This window comes from Malassezia pachydermatis, assembly GCF_001278385.1.
Source record: "Malassezia pachydermatis strain CBS 1879 chromosome Unknown scaffold6, whole genome shotgun sequence".
NCBI classification, from domain to species: Eukaryota; Fungi; Basidiomycota; class Malasseziomycetes; order Malasseziales; family Malasseziaceae; genus Malassezia; species Malassezia pachydermatis.
In genome coordinates, this window is record NW_017253143.1 from 274,998 (window position 1) to 290,869 (window position 15,872).

The 15,872-nt window shown below is 52.5% G+C and overlaps 9 protein-coding genes across 9 annotated transcripts; 4 read left to right on the forward strand and 5 right to left on the reverse strand.

Annotated features, from left to right (window-relative positions):
- Positions 1–1,289: 1,289 nt before the first annotated feature.
- Positions 1,290–2,384, reverse strand: Malapachy_0134 (hypothetical protein; the record flags this gene model as incomplete). Its single annotated transcript, XM_018134667.1, has 1 exon — positions 1,290–2,384. One exon carries the CDS (start codon positions 2,382–2,384, stop codon positions 1,290–1,292), a length of 1,095 nt encoding a protein of 364 aa, XP_017991066.1.
- Positions 2,385–4,053: 1,669 nt separating this feature from the next.
- On the forward strand, positions 4,054–4,421 carry Malapachy_0101 (phf5-like protein; the record flags this gene model as incomplete). The annotated part of the gene is made up of 5 exons (XM_018134634.1): positions 4,054–4,061; positions 4,099–4,179; positions 4,213–4,249; positions 4,302–4,324; positions 4,355–4,421. 5 exons carry the CDS (start codon positions 4,054–4,056, stop codon positions 4,419–4,421), a joined length of 216 nt encoding a protein of 71 aa, XP_017991143.1.
- A 236-nt stretch (positions 4,422–4,657) lies between these two features.
- Positions 4,658–6,619, reverse strand: Malapachy_0115 (cmgc mapk protein kinase; the record flags this gene model as incomplete). Its single annotated transcript, XM_018134648.1, has 2 exons — positions 4,658–5,619; positions 5,788–6,619. 2 exons carry the CDS (start codon positions 6,617–6,619, stop codon positions 4,658–4,660), a joined length of 1,794 nt encoding a protein of 597 aa, XP_017991170.1.
- Positions 6,620–7,415: 796 nt separating this feature from the next.
- Malapachy_0097 (actin filament-coating protein tropomyosin) lies at positions 7,416–7,977 on the forward strand (the record flags this gene model as incomplete). The annotated part of the gene is made up of 3 exons (XM_018134630.1): positions 7,416–7,418; positions 7,460–7,779; positions 7,815–7,977. The coding sequence occupies 3 exons, from the start codon at positions 7,416–7,418 to the stop codon at positions 7,975–7,977; spliced, it is 486 nt and encodes a 161-aa protein (XP_017990975.1).
- Positions 7,978–8,195: 218 nt separating this feature from the next.
- Positions 8,196–8,819, reverse strand: Malapachy_0110 (ubiquitin-conjugating enzyme9; the record flags this gene model as incomplete). The annotated part of the gene is made up of 7 exons (XM_018134643.1): positions 8,196–8,220; positions 8,254–8,374; positions 8,403–8,471; positions 8,502–8,574; positions 8,606–8,689; positions 8,719–8,761; positions 8,797–8,819. 7 exons carry the CDS (start codon positions 8,817–8,819, stop codon positions 8,196–8,198), a joined length of 438 nt encoding a protein of 145 aa, XP_017991167.1.
- A 279-nt stretch (positions 8,820–9,098) lies between these two features.
- On the forward strand, positions 9,099–10,458 carry Malapachy_0099 (glycosyltransferase family 21 protein; the record flags this gene model as incomplete). Its single annotated transcript, XM_018134632.1, is given in 2 exon segments — positions 9,099–10,430; positions 10,447–10,458. 2 exon segments carry the CDS (start codon positions 9,099–9,101, stop codon positions 10,456–10,458), a joined length of 1,344 nt encoding a protein of 447 aa, XP_017990973.1.
- Positions 10,459–10,543: 85 nt separating this feature from the next.
- Malapachy_0103 (pentulose kinase) lies at positions 10,544–12,361 on the reverse strand (the record flags this gene model as incomplete). The annotated part of the gene is made up of 1 exon (XM_018134636.1): positions 10,544–12,361. The coding sequence occupies one exon, from the start codon at positions 12,359–12,361 to the stop codon at positions 10,544–10,546; it is 1,818 nt and encodes a 605-aa protein (XP_017991145.1).
- Positions 12,362–12,510: 149 nt separating this feature from the next.
- Positions 12,511–13,665, forward strand: Malapachy_0089 (s- glutathione dehydrogenase; the record flags this gene model as incomplete). The annotated part of the gene is made up of 1 exon (XM_018134622.1): positions 12,511–13,665. One exon carries the CDS (start codon positions 12,511–12,513, stop codon positions 13,663–13,665), a length of 1,155 nt encoding a protein of 384 aa, XP_017991002.1.
- Positions 13,666–13,708: 43 nt separating this feature from the next.
- On the reverse strand, positions 13,709–15,724 carry Malapachy_0131 (hypothetical protein; the record flags this gene model as incomplete). Its single annotated transcript, XM_018134664.1, has 1 exon — positions 13,709–15,724. One exon carries the CDS (start codon positions 15,722–15,724, stop codon positions 13,709–13,711), a length of 2,016 nt encoding a protein of 671 aa, XP_017991194.1.
- Between the last annotated feature and the right edge of the window lie 148 nt (positions 15,725–15,872).

A 15,872-nucleotide genomic window follows, 5' to 3' on the forward strand; every position in this document is an offset into this window, starting at 1 on the left:
CACGGGCCAAACCGCCACACGCAGGGTCTAGGCAGAGGCCACGTGGTGCCTGAACGTAGCTGCACGGACAGCGACGCACGCTTTCCGATGGCAGCATACGTTCGTTCAGCAGGGAATCAAAGCTGTCTCTATGCTCTATTGTATGGACACAATCTAGCTTGTATATAGCCATCCGTATCGTACGTTAAAAACACGTATTGAACAACGTAACTTGCTAGCAGTCAATAGCCCTTTTATTATTCTTTTCTTTTCAAAAGGCAGCGCAGCATGATCTACGTACAGCTTTGTATCCTACACAAAGACCTTTCGACATTACAGACGGTTTAGAAGTGTGCGAAGCTGATGAGATAGCATCATCAAATCTACTGCGCTTGGGGTATTGGAACCACCCCCATGGTTGAAGGCTGTATATAACCACGTGGACATGGCAAGTTAAGCGCACAGTCCTTACATCTTAGCGTTTCTGTGGCTGTCGATGAGCGATAAGGATGTGACATCGCAAAAGTCACTCTCGTACAAGCGTGTAGCATCTGATGAGGAAAGTGAGAATACGAAACGACCACGCGTATCTCTTGCTACGTGGCTCACATCATCATCTGCCGACGCAGATCTCGCCGCCCTTCCTATGCCGACAACAACAGATGCCGCTTATATTCAAGACAGGCACTCCGTTTTTATTGGATACGTATACCCCCTAACGACAGCGTCACCTACCTATATTTCCGCCCTTATTGACCATTTGAAGCATGTTGTACATCCAACCATCCCTATTTCACAACTACCTCCGCAATTTCAGCATTCAGGGCCATCAAAGCGCGGCAGTACACATGACATATACGCCTATCGTGTCCTGCAACTCAAGCCTGGTCGGACAGGACTAGGTGGTCCCTCTGATTTTGGCATCGAGCAGGGAAAGGAAGATGATGGGGAAGCCTGGGGTTCGGACAAAGTGGCACGTGTCCTTCGCGAGCAAGGCGCTAGTGATGTGCTCGTCATTGTGAGCCGTTGGTACGGCGGCGAGCTGTTAGGTCCTGTTCGGTTCGAGCATATCACAAACTGTGCGCGTGCCGCATTGGCTACTCATCTCGATATGGAAGCAGTGGCAGAAGCTAGGAGGACTTTACAGAAATTGGACCAACAAATAGCAGCATGCCGCGAGACACCAGCCAAAGTGAATCCTTACGAGCAACTAACATTGGAGCGTGCCAACCGATTGCGTCAAGCGAAGGAAAAAACGTTACTTTATTTACGAAAGAATAAAAACATGATCTCGTAATAGATAGTTAATATTACCATAGGTTCAACAGTTCTTGCGTGTCTTGGTTTTGATGCGCAAAATCCACTTCGAATGCTTGTGATGCGTTAGGCATATAGCCTGCATTCATAGGCCAAATAGGCATCAAAGTCTGTTGAGATAGGCCATCCGTGCTGTGCGTAGTAGGAATGCGATACATAGATCCTAAATTAAGCGACGTGACATAGGGCGGCATAGACGTAGGCGATACTGGATTGTTCGACACGGAAAGGGGAGACACGGTCGTATCCATTTCCGACGAGATGCCAGTCATAGATGGGTCCAGAACACCTTGACTCAAAAAGGACCATGGATAGGGATTGGACGCCAAAACATTGGAGTTCATAGCAGCACCAGTTTCTCCAGTACACCAAGGACTACCACCTGAGACGCTCTCCATGCCGGTAGTAGTAGAAGACCCAGAGACAGGGGGCACAGCCGACTCCAACGGCAGGGCCGTGTGGAGAATTTCGGAAACATTGCGACTGTTGCTCTCACTGGAGACCGAAGAAGCAATATCGGACTTCTCTGACTCAGTGGCCGCTTTTTCGTCCGCCTGGAGCAGGAAAGATCGAATTATAGATATGTCTTTTTCCAGCATGGCATCACGGCCTTGGCCACGCTGCTTTTCACGACGTTCAATAAATTCATGGAGGTATGAGCGAAGCAGAGCTGCATCAGGTCCTTTAGGACTGATCACCAAGAGTAGCCCTGCTACAACCACCGTGTTAAACCATCGGAAGGAGGCAATCATATCACGTGTCGTGGCTGGACCCACGAGATTCGAGTCATCATGAAGCAGCTTTTGTCGCATAGCCAAACTAAATTTGACCGTCCGCAAGCAAATATCATAAGATGATACATATTTTGACACCTTGGTACCTTTTTCTACCATGCAAAGCAGAAGAGGGCAGTGAAGTGAAAGTGTGTAAAACAGAATGTCGACCCATAAATGGAAACGTTGCAATTTCAAAAACTTAAAGTGTTCGTCACATTGTTCATTCATTATAACTTTTCCATTCACAAACTGGACTTGGAAATAAAATGGAAGTTCGCTCACAAACTTCTCAAACGCAGTACTGAGCTCCATTATGCGTGAAAAACGGAGTACTCGCTGTACATTGTGAATAGACCATGACAGCTGACCAATAAATTTGGCAAATTGAGCTCGAACCTTGAGGATACCATATTCAATTGGAGGTGGGCAGCTGGAAAATAATGGGTGCAAAGGTTTAGGGACTTCCTCCAGACTCGTCGTGAGCTGTGGTAGCATGGTGTCACAGAAAGTATCAATAATAAGAGGTGGACGGCCAAAACCTAGTGAATAAGTTTGGGCAGCTGAATACACCAAAGCCCAGATCAATCGACGACGCTCACATTCCGTCTCATCGAGGTGGAATACGGTGCCATCGCGATGAAGGTTGAGAGCTTGTGAAATACGTACAGCTTGTACAAGACTAGTCCATGACCGTCCTGACAAGCCAGTGACAAAAAAGTAACGCGTCATCATCAAGTTTGACAGCACAGAATTTTGATCTTCACGATTGATACTTTGTGAAATGTGATTAGCAAGTTCTGCCGCCCGAGCAAGTTGGCGAGAAACTTCCAAATCGTAATAATGATTATCGAGTTTGAATTCCTCCACGGTCTCCCTTTGTGAAACAAACACATACAAGGTACATAGGGCCAAGATAACAATAATAAGAGAATACGACGAAATATTGGACGGAGTAACGCGCCCCTCGCCATTGAACACTTTATCAAAGGCCTGTAAAACATCACTTCTTGGCAATGGGTATCGCTGGATATTCAGATACTTGAAAAATACATTCAGCATCTTTTTTACATGGTCTTTAGGGTACAATACACTTGCTAAAGAATCTTCCACGACCTTGGAAATGGTTTCAATATTGAGCACGTCTTGTGTTTGATATGGCAAATATTCAAGTAGAGATGTTTGAGTCTTCCCCGGAAGGAAGTCTGCAGCTGACGCCAAAGGACCTCTTGGAGAAGGGAACCTGGAGTTTCTTGCCACAAAGTCTTCATCATCCGAATTGATATCACCGGGCGCTTGTGCAAAATCAACGGATTGACGATGGACCACATAGTCACTAGTACGAGTAAACTTGCGGGCAGGTCCATTTTCGGACCCGTCAGAGCGTGAACGCTCTTTCAGCACTAACTCCAAAACATCGTCAATCTTGTCATTGATCCTAGAAATACCTTGTTCAAACATGTGCTCAAGCTGAGAAATTTGTGCGGATGCATCGTTGGCATTATCTTGCTGCTGAAATGTTTTGCATTGTTCGGGAATGCGTCGTGCAATGCACTATGGTAAGAGATATCATCAATACATACGTTTTGACAAGGAATTTGTCGATTGCAACGCTGTTTACGCCTGTAACATTCCGTGCCTGAAAGTAAATAAACCTCACTGACACATTATACATACAAGCAAAATGAACACGGTTGCGACGAACGGGTAATTTGACATCCGTATTTTTGCCACTTTCGCCAGAAAATCGAGAAGCAGCATCTTTGCCATTCATTGAACCATTCCCTGTTGAGGGACCACTCCCCATTCTGCGTGAAGAGTCGAGAGCCAGGAAATGTAGGCTTTAGGTAGCAATTCCCGTGCAGCAAAGTTTGCCTCGATTAAGAAACGTCTAAAAGCTGCCCCAGATATTATATCCAATAAGAGTCGCTAATTTCATAGGACCACGCGAACATATCGGAAGAGTGCTCAAGTACCCACTACCATGTCGAAGTATGTGGCGCAAATGTACAGAAGCTAACGGCTTTAGGCATCACCCGGACTTGATCTTGTGCCGGAAACTCCCTGGTATCGCTATAGGGCGTCTTTGTGAACGGTGTGACGGGAAATGGTACGTGCTATTACATCGTTGACATACGTATAGCCCTATTTGTGACTCGTACGTGCGCCCTGCTGCCATTGTACGTATTTGTGACGAATGCAACTTTGGCAATTATGGCGGGAAATGCATAGTGTGTGGTGGCCAAGGTGTATCGGTACGTTACAGTGACATCTTACATCGGAAGGATGCATATTATTGCGCAGAATGCACCCGACTTGAAAAAGATCGGGATGGTTGTCCGAAGACGGTAAATTTAGGACATGCACGTATGGATGCTATTTTCAACAAAAAAATGCAAGGAATGTGTGTATGCCCTTCTCATACTTATTCGTACAGGTTCCAGCAAGGATAACAATGCTAAGGAATATTCTCTGGTCATGAAAACATATACCACCTGTGCCTTTCGCACGAAAAAAAGTTCTTACTATACCACTTAAAATTTACATAATGAACGACCTAATATACAATGAGTATAGCATATCGAAAATTACCAATGAAGCAAACTTTTGGCTGTCTTCAGCAATGAAAACTCGTGATTGTCTGTCCGACGAGGCACCTTTTGCTCCCGATCTTCACTTGGTGAAGGTTGCTCCCTTAAGCGATGACTTCCAAATGTAGGCGGATTGGTGTCTACCGTCTCTCTCACAGATGCCATTGTTCCGGAAGAATGTGGGCTTACCATTGGGCCGGGACTATTCGAAGAGGGGGGAGAGGAGTCACCCTCCGTATAAGTCGAATGTCGGTCAAGATCAGGTGTGTCAGACCTCCCTGTTGAATGAACAGAGGACGATTTCTTGTGATCCAGTTGTTGCGCAGTCGTACCTTGATGCGACAAGGAACTATATCCAATAGATTTGCTTTCCCATTCCAAAGCCCGCTTAAAATCAGACGGAGCATGGATCAATTCCACCTCGCGGAAGCGATGAAATACCGGCGCTTGCTGAGCAGAAAAGGAGACGTTCCGATACCGTTCAAACCATGGATGCGCCAGAGCTTCACCAGCAGTGATACGCTCCTGTGGATCCCAATGAAGAAGTTTGGATAGGAGGTCAATCGCTTGTTTAGGCGCAGACGGAAATAGCTCGGAGAACGAAGAAGACTTTTCCGTAGGTAGGGACTGCAAGTGGTCTTTGGCACGTTTGGATCGAATTTTATTTATCACATTTTCCGATGGCGTCCCAAGAACATGGTAAATTTGACTAAGTTGATCAACATAGTCTGTGCCTGGAAACAAAGGCTCACCGCCCAAGAGCTCCGCCAGAATGCACCCCACGCTCCATATATCGAGAGCAGGGCCATAGCCACCTTGATAGCCTAACATCACTTCAGGTGCCCTGTACCATCGGGTGGAGACATAGTCTGTAAGAGGGCCGCCTGGAAATCGAACGCGATGCGCTGAATCCTGGCATACAGACACACTCAAATCCTGCTCCTTCCCGCTTGAGCTCTCTAGCTTGGATGAAAGAACACGTTCAGATAGATCTGATTCGTAAGTAATATCGCGAGACGATGATTTGATATCAAGGGAGTCCACCAAAGACACTTCAGTACTGGCAAGGTCAATGTTGGGTGTCGTCGGTGTGAGAGGACCGATATCGTCCAACAATGCCCGCAGACTGTGCTTGGATAAATAGTCATTATCGTCTGTCTCAAAGGCTCGAGACATACCAAAATCACAGACTTGCAGATAACAATTGGCATTGACAAGTAAGTTACCCGGCTTGATGTCACGATGAATAATGTGAGCTGAGTGCATATAGTATACAGCGCGAATGAGCTGTACCATAAAATATTTGATATGAGCTTCGGAAAGTGCCTGCCTTGAGTTGATAATCTGAGATAGGTCTGCATCACAGGCACCGAGGATCAGATATACTTCGTTAAACTCGATGAACGACACGTCAAACTCTAAAACGTCAATGACATTGGAACAGTCCTTTAAATGATGAAGCATTACCACTTCTCTCAATGTGCGCCTGGTTAAGATTTCACGATCGAAAAAGTTGGAGATGCGTTTGATTGCCACATATTGACCCGTATCATTGTCGTACGCGAGTGCCACACAGCCATACGATCCTATACCTAGCTCTCGCACAAATGAATAGCGCTTCTTTACATGGAAGGGAACCCGAAGGCAGAAGAAGGTGTGGTATCCTCTCTGTTCTAAATTTTGCAGAGATAGGGGATAGTCTTTCGAGGTATATCGAGACCACCCCGGCGGTGTCGCTCCTTCCAGAGACGCTTCGCGAGAACGTGAATGCCTTTTGGAACGGGTCCGAGTACGAGATCTCGTTGCGTGCCTCGCAACTCCGCCCCCTAGGGGTGCCAAAGTGTTGTTGTTTGGCTGACTTGTGGCGTGCGCCTTGACTTTTTCATGGTGTGACTCGGGTTGCGAAGCGCTCGGTTGTCCCCCTAACCAGTTTGATAAGCTGGCCACAGTAGATAACATAGCAATAGGTGACCTAAGGAAGTCGTAGTATGGCACCTGAAAAGCAAGTGAACAAACTTTCTAGGGAAATAGGTTTCGGTGATGTCTCGAAATGAAGAGGCACTCGCTCAAAAGCCGACTCAAGGCGATCGCTCAGTCAGGGCATCTAAAGAGCCAGCCAGCAAGCGAGGAATAAGAAATTTTATTTTTAGACACCGGGGTTTAACTGTAGCCTATCGCTAAGTGCCTATATCCAGATGTGAAAAGCTTTCAAAGACATGACTAATCTCCGGACGACACCTTCGCTTATTGCAAGCAATCGAATGAGTGCTTTTAGCGTATGTTAATGCGAAAAGGTCCGATCCGGCAATCCTCCTCTAAAGTAGCACTGCCTTACACATGCTTGACACCCTGCAAAGGAGTATGACCGCAGCATTTACGTTCGAAGGTTATGCGTCACATAGGATGACCACGAACGAAGGCCAGCCCCGCAGGGTGAAATTGCGTCTGCATTACACAGTCATCTATGAGTATGGAAAATGGTCTTCGTGCCTATTTGCTGCCTATGCCTTTATGTATATAGAAAAGAGTTGAACACGAATGGGCCATGCACTTGTCATACTAGCATCACAAGATGCCAACATGCCTTCGACAAGCTGGCAGGTATGTAGGTACAGCCAATTAAGGGAAGCAGGCCCCAGTGCACATGGCTGGCAAGCCCAGCGCATCCCGGTCTAATCACGTGAGTTACACTCCGGTCAGTGTCGCGTAGGGGCGTGGTGTTGCAACACAAGCAACACTAGCAAGCTGACTGCCCATGGTATGTATTGGCTGTCAAAAGAATGGAGGCTTATTACGTAGGACCGCATTAAGGAGAAACTGAACTCGCTTCGCGCAGAGGCTGATGCTGCTCTTGAGCGCGCCGAAGTTGCGGAGGCCAAGAATAAGGAGCTCGAACAAGACAACATGGCCAAGGAGCAAGAGATCTCGAGCCTTCAACACAAGTTGTCTGTCCTTGAGTCGGACCTTGACAGTGCTGAGTCGAAGCTTAGCGAGGCCAAGGTTGGAAAGGAAGAGGGTGAAAGTGCGAAGAGCAACGTGGATATCCTTCAGCGCCGCATTGACATGCTCGAGGAGCAGCTGGATGAGACGGACAAGAACCTGAAAGATGTGACGGAACGGTACGTCAGCTACAGCCTATAGTACTAACAAACAGCCTCCGCCAGACTGATGTCCGTGCTGAGCAGCTGGAGCGCCAGGTCCAGAGTGCAGAGCAGGAGCGTGACCAGTGGGAACAAAAGTACGAAGAGGCGCAAGAGAAGTACCAAGAGTCGAAGAGGGAGCTCGACGAGGTGGTCCAACAGATGGAAAGCCTGTGATTCCCTGTCACGATCTAGTAGTGGCTGCTGTTTCCGTTTCACAGCACCAATTTTAGTTGAAACATAGCAATGTTAGTAGGCTTTCCAATAATGGCTGAGCCACTTATTTTCGTATGCCTGCTATAAACCCTATGCAACATGGCCTTGCGCCTGCATTTCCCTGGCAATTTGTCGGACTTTCCGCCTGCATGTTAGTAGCTGCAAGGTGAGGATGGTACTTACTCGTAGGCCGCGCGATCTTGTCTATTTTGTTAGAGGTGGTGGTGGTATACGTACTTGAACAAATGGAACGCATCAGCCTGCGCTGGGTCGCCAGGGTTAGGATCATTGAGCAAGTCTTGGACACCCAAGAGGATTTGTTTGATGGTGATAGCCGGCTTCCAGCTCTTTTCTTCGTCTAGGGTTGTTAGGAAAGATGTACATACCTAGAATGGAGAGGCATACAGTGCCAGACGGAAACACGTTGGGATGGAATAGAGGCGGAGTGAACTTGCCTGAAGGTAAGATGATACCAGGACACGTACATTTCGGGGGTTTTGATGGGTACTCTTCAGGGAAATACATCTTTAGTTTGTACACACCACCTTCCCAGGGCGTCTAGCCAAAATGAGTGAGAATGTATACGTACGTTGGCCTTGCCTGGGATACCGACTTCCCATACCAAGAGATTCAAGGAGCCATCAGCCTCCTTTTCCGGACGTGCATAAAACCCCTTCAGGATGAGTGCAAGGAAGTACGTACAAAAGGATGGTCACGACGCCACTGCTTTCTCTCTTCTTGCAGCCTGACTGTGAGCAATCGGACGTTGGTCTCACATACCTTGTACGGCAAATGCCCGACATGGTAGCGAGGCTCGTGGATCACGATAAGGTGGTCGGCGAGGCCATCATCCTCCACGTGTCACGTGCTTACGATCGCATAGGAGGAGGTCGGCCCTAGTGTTACGCTATGGCATGGATACGAGAATGTAGGTGGCTATGTAGGCACGATGGAGGTCCTGGGAGCGAGAAGCGGGCCGTCCGACGGGGTAGAAAGGGGTCCACGTTGGACGAGATAGGAACGGTCAATGTGGAGGTCTTCTCAACACGTTGTGGGTGTTTACGGCTCACGGACCTACACGCATGACCTTTCTCGGGGTGTTGAGTGCAGCTCTGGCAGCGGCTGGCCTCGGATGGTATGTCATTCTATGGGCTTTGTGCCTACTTGGCTGGTCTGTTGCGAAGAAGTTGTTCAGTGCGTCTTGGCCGCGCTCACCCCTGTCGTCTACGGATCCACCACGCAACGAAGCCGTGCAAGGTGTCTCCATCCTTCGTCCGTTAGCCGGCCTAGACTGCAATTTGTACACCAATCTGTGCTCTACGTTTGAGCAGCAATACCCCACCGACAAATTTGAGGTCATTATGAGTGTACGTTCCCACAACGACCAAGCCCTGAGCGTAGCACAACAAGTGGCTTCACGATACCCGCACATTGCGCATACCATCATTGTGGGCGATATGGAAGCTGGCGTCAATCCCAAGATCAACAATTTGGTCCGTGGCTATGCTTCTGCCAAGTTTGACATTGTCTGGGTGGTAGACAGCCAAGTATGGCTGAGCCCTTGGGCCATGGGACGGGCTGTAGATGCCTTGTTGCTTCCACCTCCTACACCCTCACCCACCCTGCTACATCGTAAGCCGCATGGTGATCGTGTGGGTATGGTGCATCATGTTCCGCTCGGCGTGCTACCTGCTGATACCTGGGCCTCGCATGTGGAACGTGTGTTCCTCAGTACGACGCATGCGAAAATGTATTTGGCCATCAATGCCGTGGCTGTGGATAGCTGTGTGATGGGCAAAAGCAACATGTACCGCAAGAGTGACTTGGAGCGTGTACCTGACTCGTTCTTCCACTACGATCCGCACGATGCCGGGATCGGCAGTCGTGCCTTTGAGCACGCCAGGCAAGGCGATGCCGACGATGTGGTGCGCACCAGTGCCAGGCCTCTGGCCCGGTTTGGCATTTATTTGGCGGAAGACAATATGCTAGCGCTTAGTTTATGGCGTCCGCCTGTGCAGCTGGCCCATCGAATCTCGCCTGGCGATGTGGCGCAAGTGGCTGTGGGCGATATTCAGACCCTGGCCGAGTATGCCAAGCGGCGTATGCGCTGGATCCGTGTACGCCGTCATATGGTGCCAGAGGCTACGTACGTCGAGCCGTTCACCGAGAGTCTTGTGGCGGGACTGTGTGGTTGGTGGGGCGTGTATGTGTGGCTCCTTGCGCCGTGGTTCGGCCCTCTATCGCATCCGTGGATCGCATTTGTAGGCTTCTATGCCCTGCATTTGTTCGCTTGGTACCAAGTGGACATGAGTGTATTTGCTTCGCTGCGTCGTAGCGAGCCGCTGCCAGATGCCGAGAAGCACTATGTATGGGGCGCGTGGTGCCTACGTGAACTCTTAGCCCTGCCCATCTGGGTATGGGCTATGGCAGGCTCTACGGTGAATTGGCGTGGACGCCGCTATCGTATTTTGAACGATGCACGCGCTGCGCCAGCGGACGACGAGAGTCAACATGCCATGCTGTCCGATTAGTTGGCATGGATGTGATCCATGTCCTTGGCCCAGCGACGCTGCAGATCAATGGACTCTAGGAAAATACGGTACTTAGCCTGGAACAGGGCCAGCGTTTGGCGGTCCTCGGTAGGGAATATCATATCACCAGAGTTCGTCGTTTGGGCCATAAGGTCCCAGAGGGTGTGTGCATACAACGGCGCACACGCCTCCGCCTCTGCCTGCGATGGCAGCACGGCATCGTTGGCACGTGTCTCTCCCGCTCGATCACGCGTCACGGCGGCTGCCAAACGCCCGAGAATCGCCGCGCCTACCACGACACTGGCCGAGGCGTGCCTCGGCATCTGGACACGCACGCCACATACGTCAGCAATGAGTTGTGCATAGATGAGGTTGCGTGCCTGGCCTCCGCCCGATAAGTAGATCGCTTCAATGCGATGGCCACGTTGGTTCATGGCCTCGATAATTTGCCGCGTTTGCAGCGCAATGGCTTCCAATGTCAGGACGTATTTGCGTGCCAAGTCGGCACGCGATCGATCCAGGGTAAGGCCGCTCATCATGCCGCGTAGCGATGCATCGGCAAGCGGCGAGCGGTTCCCGTAAAAGTCTGGGTACATGTGCATATGCCGAACGAGGAAAGCGTACGAGGAGGGCGATGCGCAGGGCAGACCTTGCTCTGTCATCAACGTCGCAAGCGTCTCCTCCAGCAACGAGAAGGGCGACACGTGCCGTTCTTGCGCCTCGGCTTGCAGGGCCGCATACGCAGGGTGCGTTTCGAGGATCATATCGATCAGCTGGCCGGTGCTGCTTTGCCCCCCTTCGTTCATCCACATCCCGGGGAAGATGGCATTTTTGTAGGGACCCCATACACCAGGGACAGCGATGCCCTTGTCACTTTGAATACAGTAGCAGGTGCTTGTTCCTGCAATGGCGATCAGCCGCGTCGCTGCATCGGCCAAGCGCGGGGTCGGCGACGTAGCGGCCTCGCTGCGCGAGGACGCAGCGACAGTTCCGACCCAGCCTGCATACGCGTCAATGACACCCGAGCCGACGGGAGTATGTGGCATGAGGCCCAGGTCGTGCGCTGCCGCTTCGGCGAGGCCAGCGCCGACCGGCATGCCAGCCGTGAGCACCATGCCAGTCTGCCCAGGAATGCCTCCCAGGGCGTCGTAGGAAGGCCCCAAGGAGCCCAGGCCAATTTGGTCGAGAAAGTCCGACTGCCATCCGATGGTGCTGCCGTCGGTACCTGGCGGGATGAAGCCGCATTTGCATACCAAGCTGCAGAAGGAACGAGCACGCGACTGCGTCGCGCGGAATGTCAGGTAGTCGGGCAAGTCGAAGAATTCACACTGGTCAAAGAGGGCCGCAGGCCAATGCTTTTTGAGCCACAGGATCTTGGGCGTCTCCATTTCCAGCGACATGGTCCCTCCCACATAGTTGAGCACTTTGTGGCCTGTTTGGTTGATCAGCTGGGCTTCGGCTTCCGCCCGATGGTCCGCCCACAAGATAATGTTGCATTGGTCGTCCTGAGGAAGATGCGAGGGCGTCACGCACACGGGACTACCATCCTTCCGAACCACAACCAAACTACATGTAGCATCAAAGCCGATGCCATGTACATCGCTCGCAGCCACGTTCGCCTCTTGCACCACGGTGCGAACACAATGCGCAATCGCGTCCCATATCTGCTGGCCCGACTGCTCGTACAGACGGCTATCACTAGCAAAGCGCCACGTCTTGATCGGCACCGTAGCCTGTGCTAGCACCTGCGCTGAGGTGCCTACCAACGCGGCGCGCACCGAGCCTGTGCCCACGTCGACACCAATATAGTACATGGGGTACGTGCGTGCCTGCTGGCGGCCGGCCGTGCCTGTGCCTGCTTGGGTGCGCCGCTCGCTTTTTATCACGTGGGAGAGTGGAGGGCGAGGAGGCCTACGCGGGCGTCGGTGGGTCGCACGACTGATAGTTGAATCTCTACTTTAGTATGTCGACCGAGGGCAAGACTATTACGTGCAAGGCAGCGATTGCGTGGGAGGCCAACAAGCCTCTGAGTGTGGAAGATGTGCATGTGGCGCCGCCGCGTGCCGGTGAAGTCCGTGTGCGTGTGACATTCACTGGTCTTTGCCACACGGATGTGTACACGCTCTCTGGCAGCGACCCGGAAGGCGCCTTCCCTGCGGTTCTCGGGCACGAGGGAGCGGGTATCGTTGAGTCGGTGGGCGAGGGTGTCGTGGACGTCAAGGCGGGCGACAATGTCATTCTTTTGTACACGGCCGAGTGCCGCAAGTGCAAGTTCTGCACGTCAGGCAAGACCAACCTGTGTCAGGCTGTGCGTGCGACGCAGGGACGCGGTGTGATGCCCGACGGTACGAAGCGCTTCACCTCGGCGCGCACGGGCGACGAGCTGTTCCACTTTATGGGCACCTCGACATTCAGTCAGTACACGGTCGTCTCGCAGTACTCGCTCGTGGCCGTCGACCCCAAGGCGCCCATGGACCGTACGTGTCTGCTTGGCTGTGGTGTGACGACCGGCTACGGTGCAGCTGTGTACACTGCGAAGATTGAGCCGCAATCGACCGTGGCTGTGTGGGGTGTTGGCTGTGTCGGTTTGGCAGTGATCAACGGTGCGAAGGAGCGCGGTGCGAAGCGGATCATTGCGATCGATACCAACCCACGCAAGAAGGCTTGGGCCGAGAAGTTCGGTGCGACGGACTTTGTCAACCCGACAGAGATTCCCTCCGTGGAGAGTGGCGATCCCATGGTGCAGTACCTCGTCGACATGACCGATGGTGGTCTGGACTACACATTTGACTGCACGGGCAATGTCAAGGTGATGCGTACGGCGCTAGAGGCGTGCCACAAGGGTTGGGGTGTCTCGACGATCATCGGTGTGGCCAAGGCAGGTGAGGAAATCAACACGCGCCCCTTCCAGCTGGTCACGGGCCGCCGCTGGCAAGGCTCAGCGTTCGGTGGTGTGAAGGGTCGTACGCAGCTTCCTGGCATCGTGCAGCGGTACTTGGAGGGCGACTTTGTGGTCGACGACTACGTGACGCACCGCGCGACCCTGGGGAACATCAACGATGGTCTGAAGTACATGCACGACGGCGATTGTATTCGCTGCGTGGTGGATTTGGCCTAGATGACTTGCTATAGTGACGCGGAAAGTAGAAGAAGAGAAAATGCTATAAAGAGTAGGCAGGGGGCTCGTCTGTGAGGGTCGGGGGCTGCAGAGGCGTAGAGCCACGCGAGGAGGTGGGGCGCATGGAGGGCGAGGGCATAGGCGATGGCGAGGCTAGGCGATGGTGGTGGTTCGCTGCCCCGGCCGACGACGACGACGACGACGACGGACCCGGGCCGGCCAGCGGATCTTCGCCGCCGGCGTACTCGCCGATTTTGCGCCCTTGGCCCTGCTGGACCATCAGGTTGGTCGGATCCGGCGGTGGGAGCATCGCTTGCTCGGCAGCCGATAAGTCGGCAAGGCTCATACCACACACACACATATTGTGCGACTCGCCGCGGCTCTGGTTGGCTTTTACAATCTGCTCCCACGTCGTGCCTGTGAGATGCTTGAGCTGCGGGACCGAGGGCGCATCTTCCTGCCGGGCACTGTACGCCGGCAATGTAACCGCATCCAGCGCACAACAGCACGAAGGAATCACGACGCTCTGCCGCAACGTAAATACTTTGAGCTTGCGGCGGCCATCTGGGCCGAGGCAGTCGGGCACCGTAGGATCATGGCGGCTGTGCACGACCTCCACGACAAGCACATGGTGGAAACGCAACGGCGAGCGCGTGCCAGGCATCGTACTGGGCCGGATCGCATTGTCATCCGGGATGCGTGCGACACCTTGCACGGTCCACGCAGAATTGCTGCCTGCATAGTGGATATAGCCAGGCAAACGGTCCGCATCGTGGTGCTGCACCTTGTCGGGGGAGGGCACCACGCCCTTCTCAAACAGGCGGCGTTTCTGGACAGGCGACACTTGCTTCCCACGCCGCGAGCTATGCACTTCAATGGTGGTATAGAGGGATACGCGGACCATATACACAATCAGGTCGGGCGGCGGCGACGGGCTGTGGATATCAATATTGAACATGCCACCCACGGAAATGTTGTTCGACGTACACGCCACAGAAAGCATACCGACCGTATCATGCACATCGTTGAAGAGCACAGTAAGCGGCGTGACACCGCCATCAGCAGCAGGGTTGACCATAGGGAAGAAATCACGCCATTCTTCGACATTGCTACGCGCACGACCACCTCCCAACACCGTGACTTTGACCGTGTACCGCACCTTGCCGTACGAGCTGCGATCATAGGGCGGCGCATCTGCGGGAATAATGAACGCAAACTCAAACATATGCACACCTTTCGAGAGCTCCAAGCCATCCTCGCCCCCGTCACGAATGACCTCCACGTACGAGGCCTTGGAGCGACCGCGGCGTTCGTCCACGTCGTAGGGACTCTGTGTACCACTGCCATACCGATGCCGCCCACGACCGCGGTGCTCTTCGTCGTCTTCCAGGCCATGCTGCTCCAATCGCTGCGTCACATGGGCCAAGTCTTCTTCCGTGAGCTGGCTGGCATGCGCATAATGCGGGGTAGAGGACCCTGAATCGTCCACAGGTGTACGCACATGCGATGGCGTACGCGACCGTGATGAGTAGGAGTACTCTTCCGGCAGAATCGAGCTGCCCCGGCTACGGAAGAGACTGGGTGTCTGTGATGAACGGCCTCGCGAGACGCCGCGGAACCCACGGAAAAAGTCGTGACTATGGTGGTCAGAATGCCGCCCACCACCACCTGGCGTCACAGAGGGACTCATCGCACGCGATACACTCTGTGAGGCGGCACGTTGGGAGTTCAGTTTCGATAAACGCATAGGCACGCCTATCTCGAGCACACGCTCCATAAACACGTTCGTCTCCCAAGACGTCGCAATATTGTTGTAGCCCGAGTCAAAATGAGCCAAAGACATGGTGGCCTTGAGATGCACACGAATTCCATCAATATGGCGCTCTGTGGGGCAGTTCAGATGAATGATGCCTCGTACCAACTCGTCGTTGGACAGGGGAGGAAGCTCATGTGTCCGGTTCTCATGATCCATCGTGGCCCGCTGCGGCGGACGTAGGAACACCACGTTCTGGATCATCGTCACCTGGATCTCGCATGGCTGGAAGATTGTGGACAGCATGGTGCCACAAGACTACGACCAGCAGCGTAGCGACCCGAGGAGGCGTTGTCAAGAAAGGGGGCCCTCCCATTTTCCGGGGTCGCTCGTGGCCGGCGTCCTTGGCTTACCTCATTGCCTTCTTTTTTTTGGAATAGGTGGGCCTGATTGG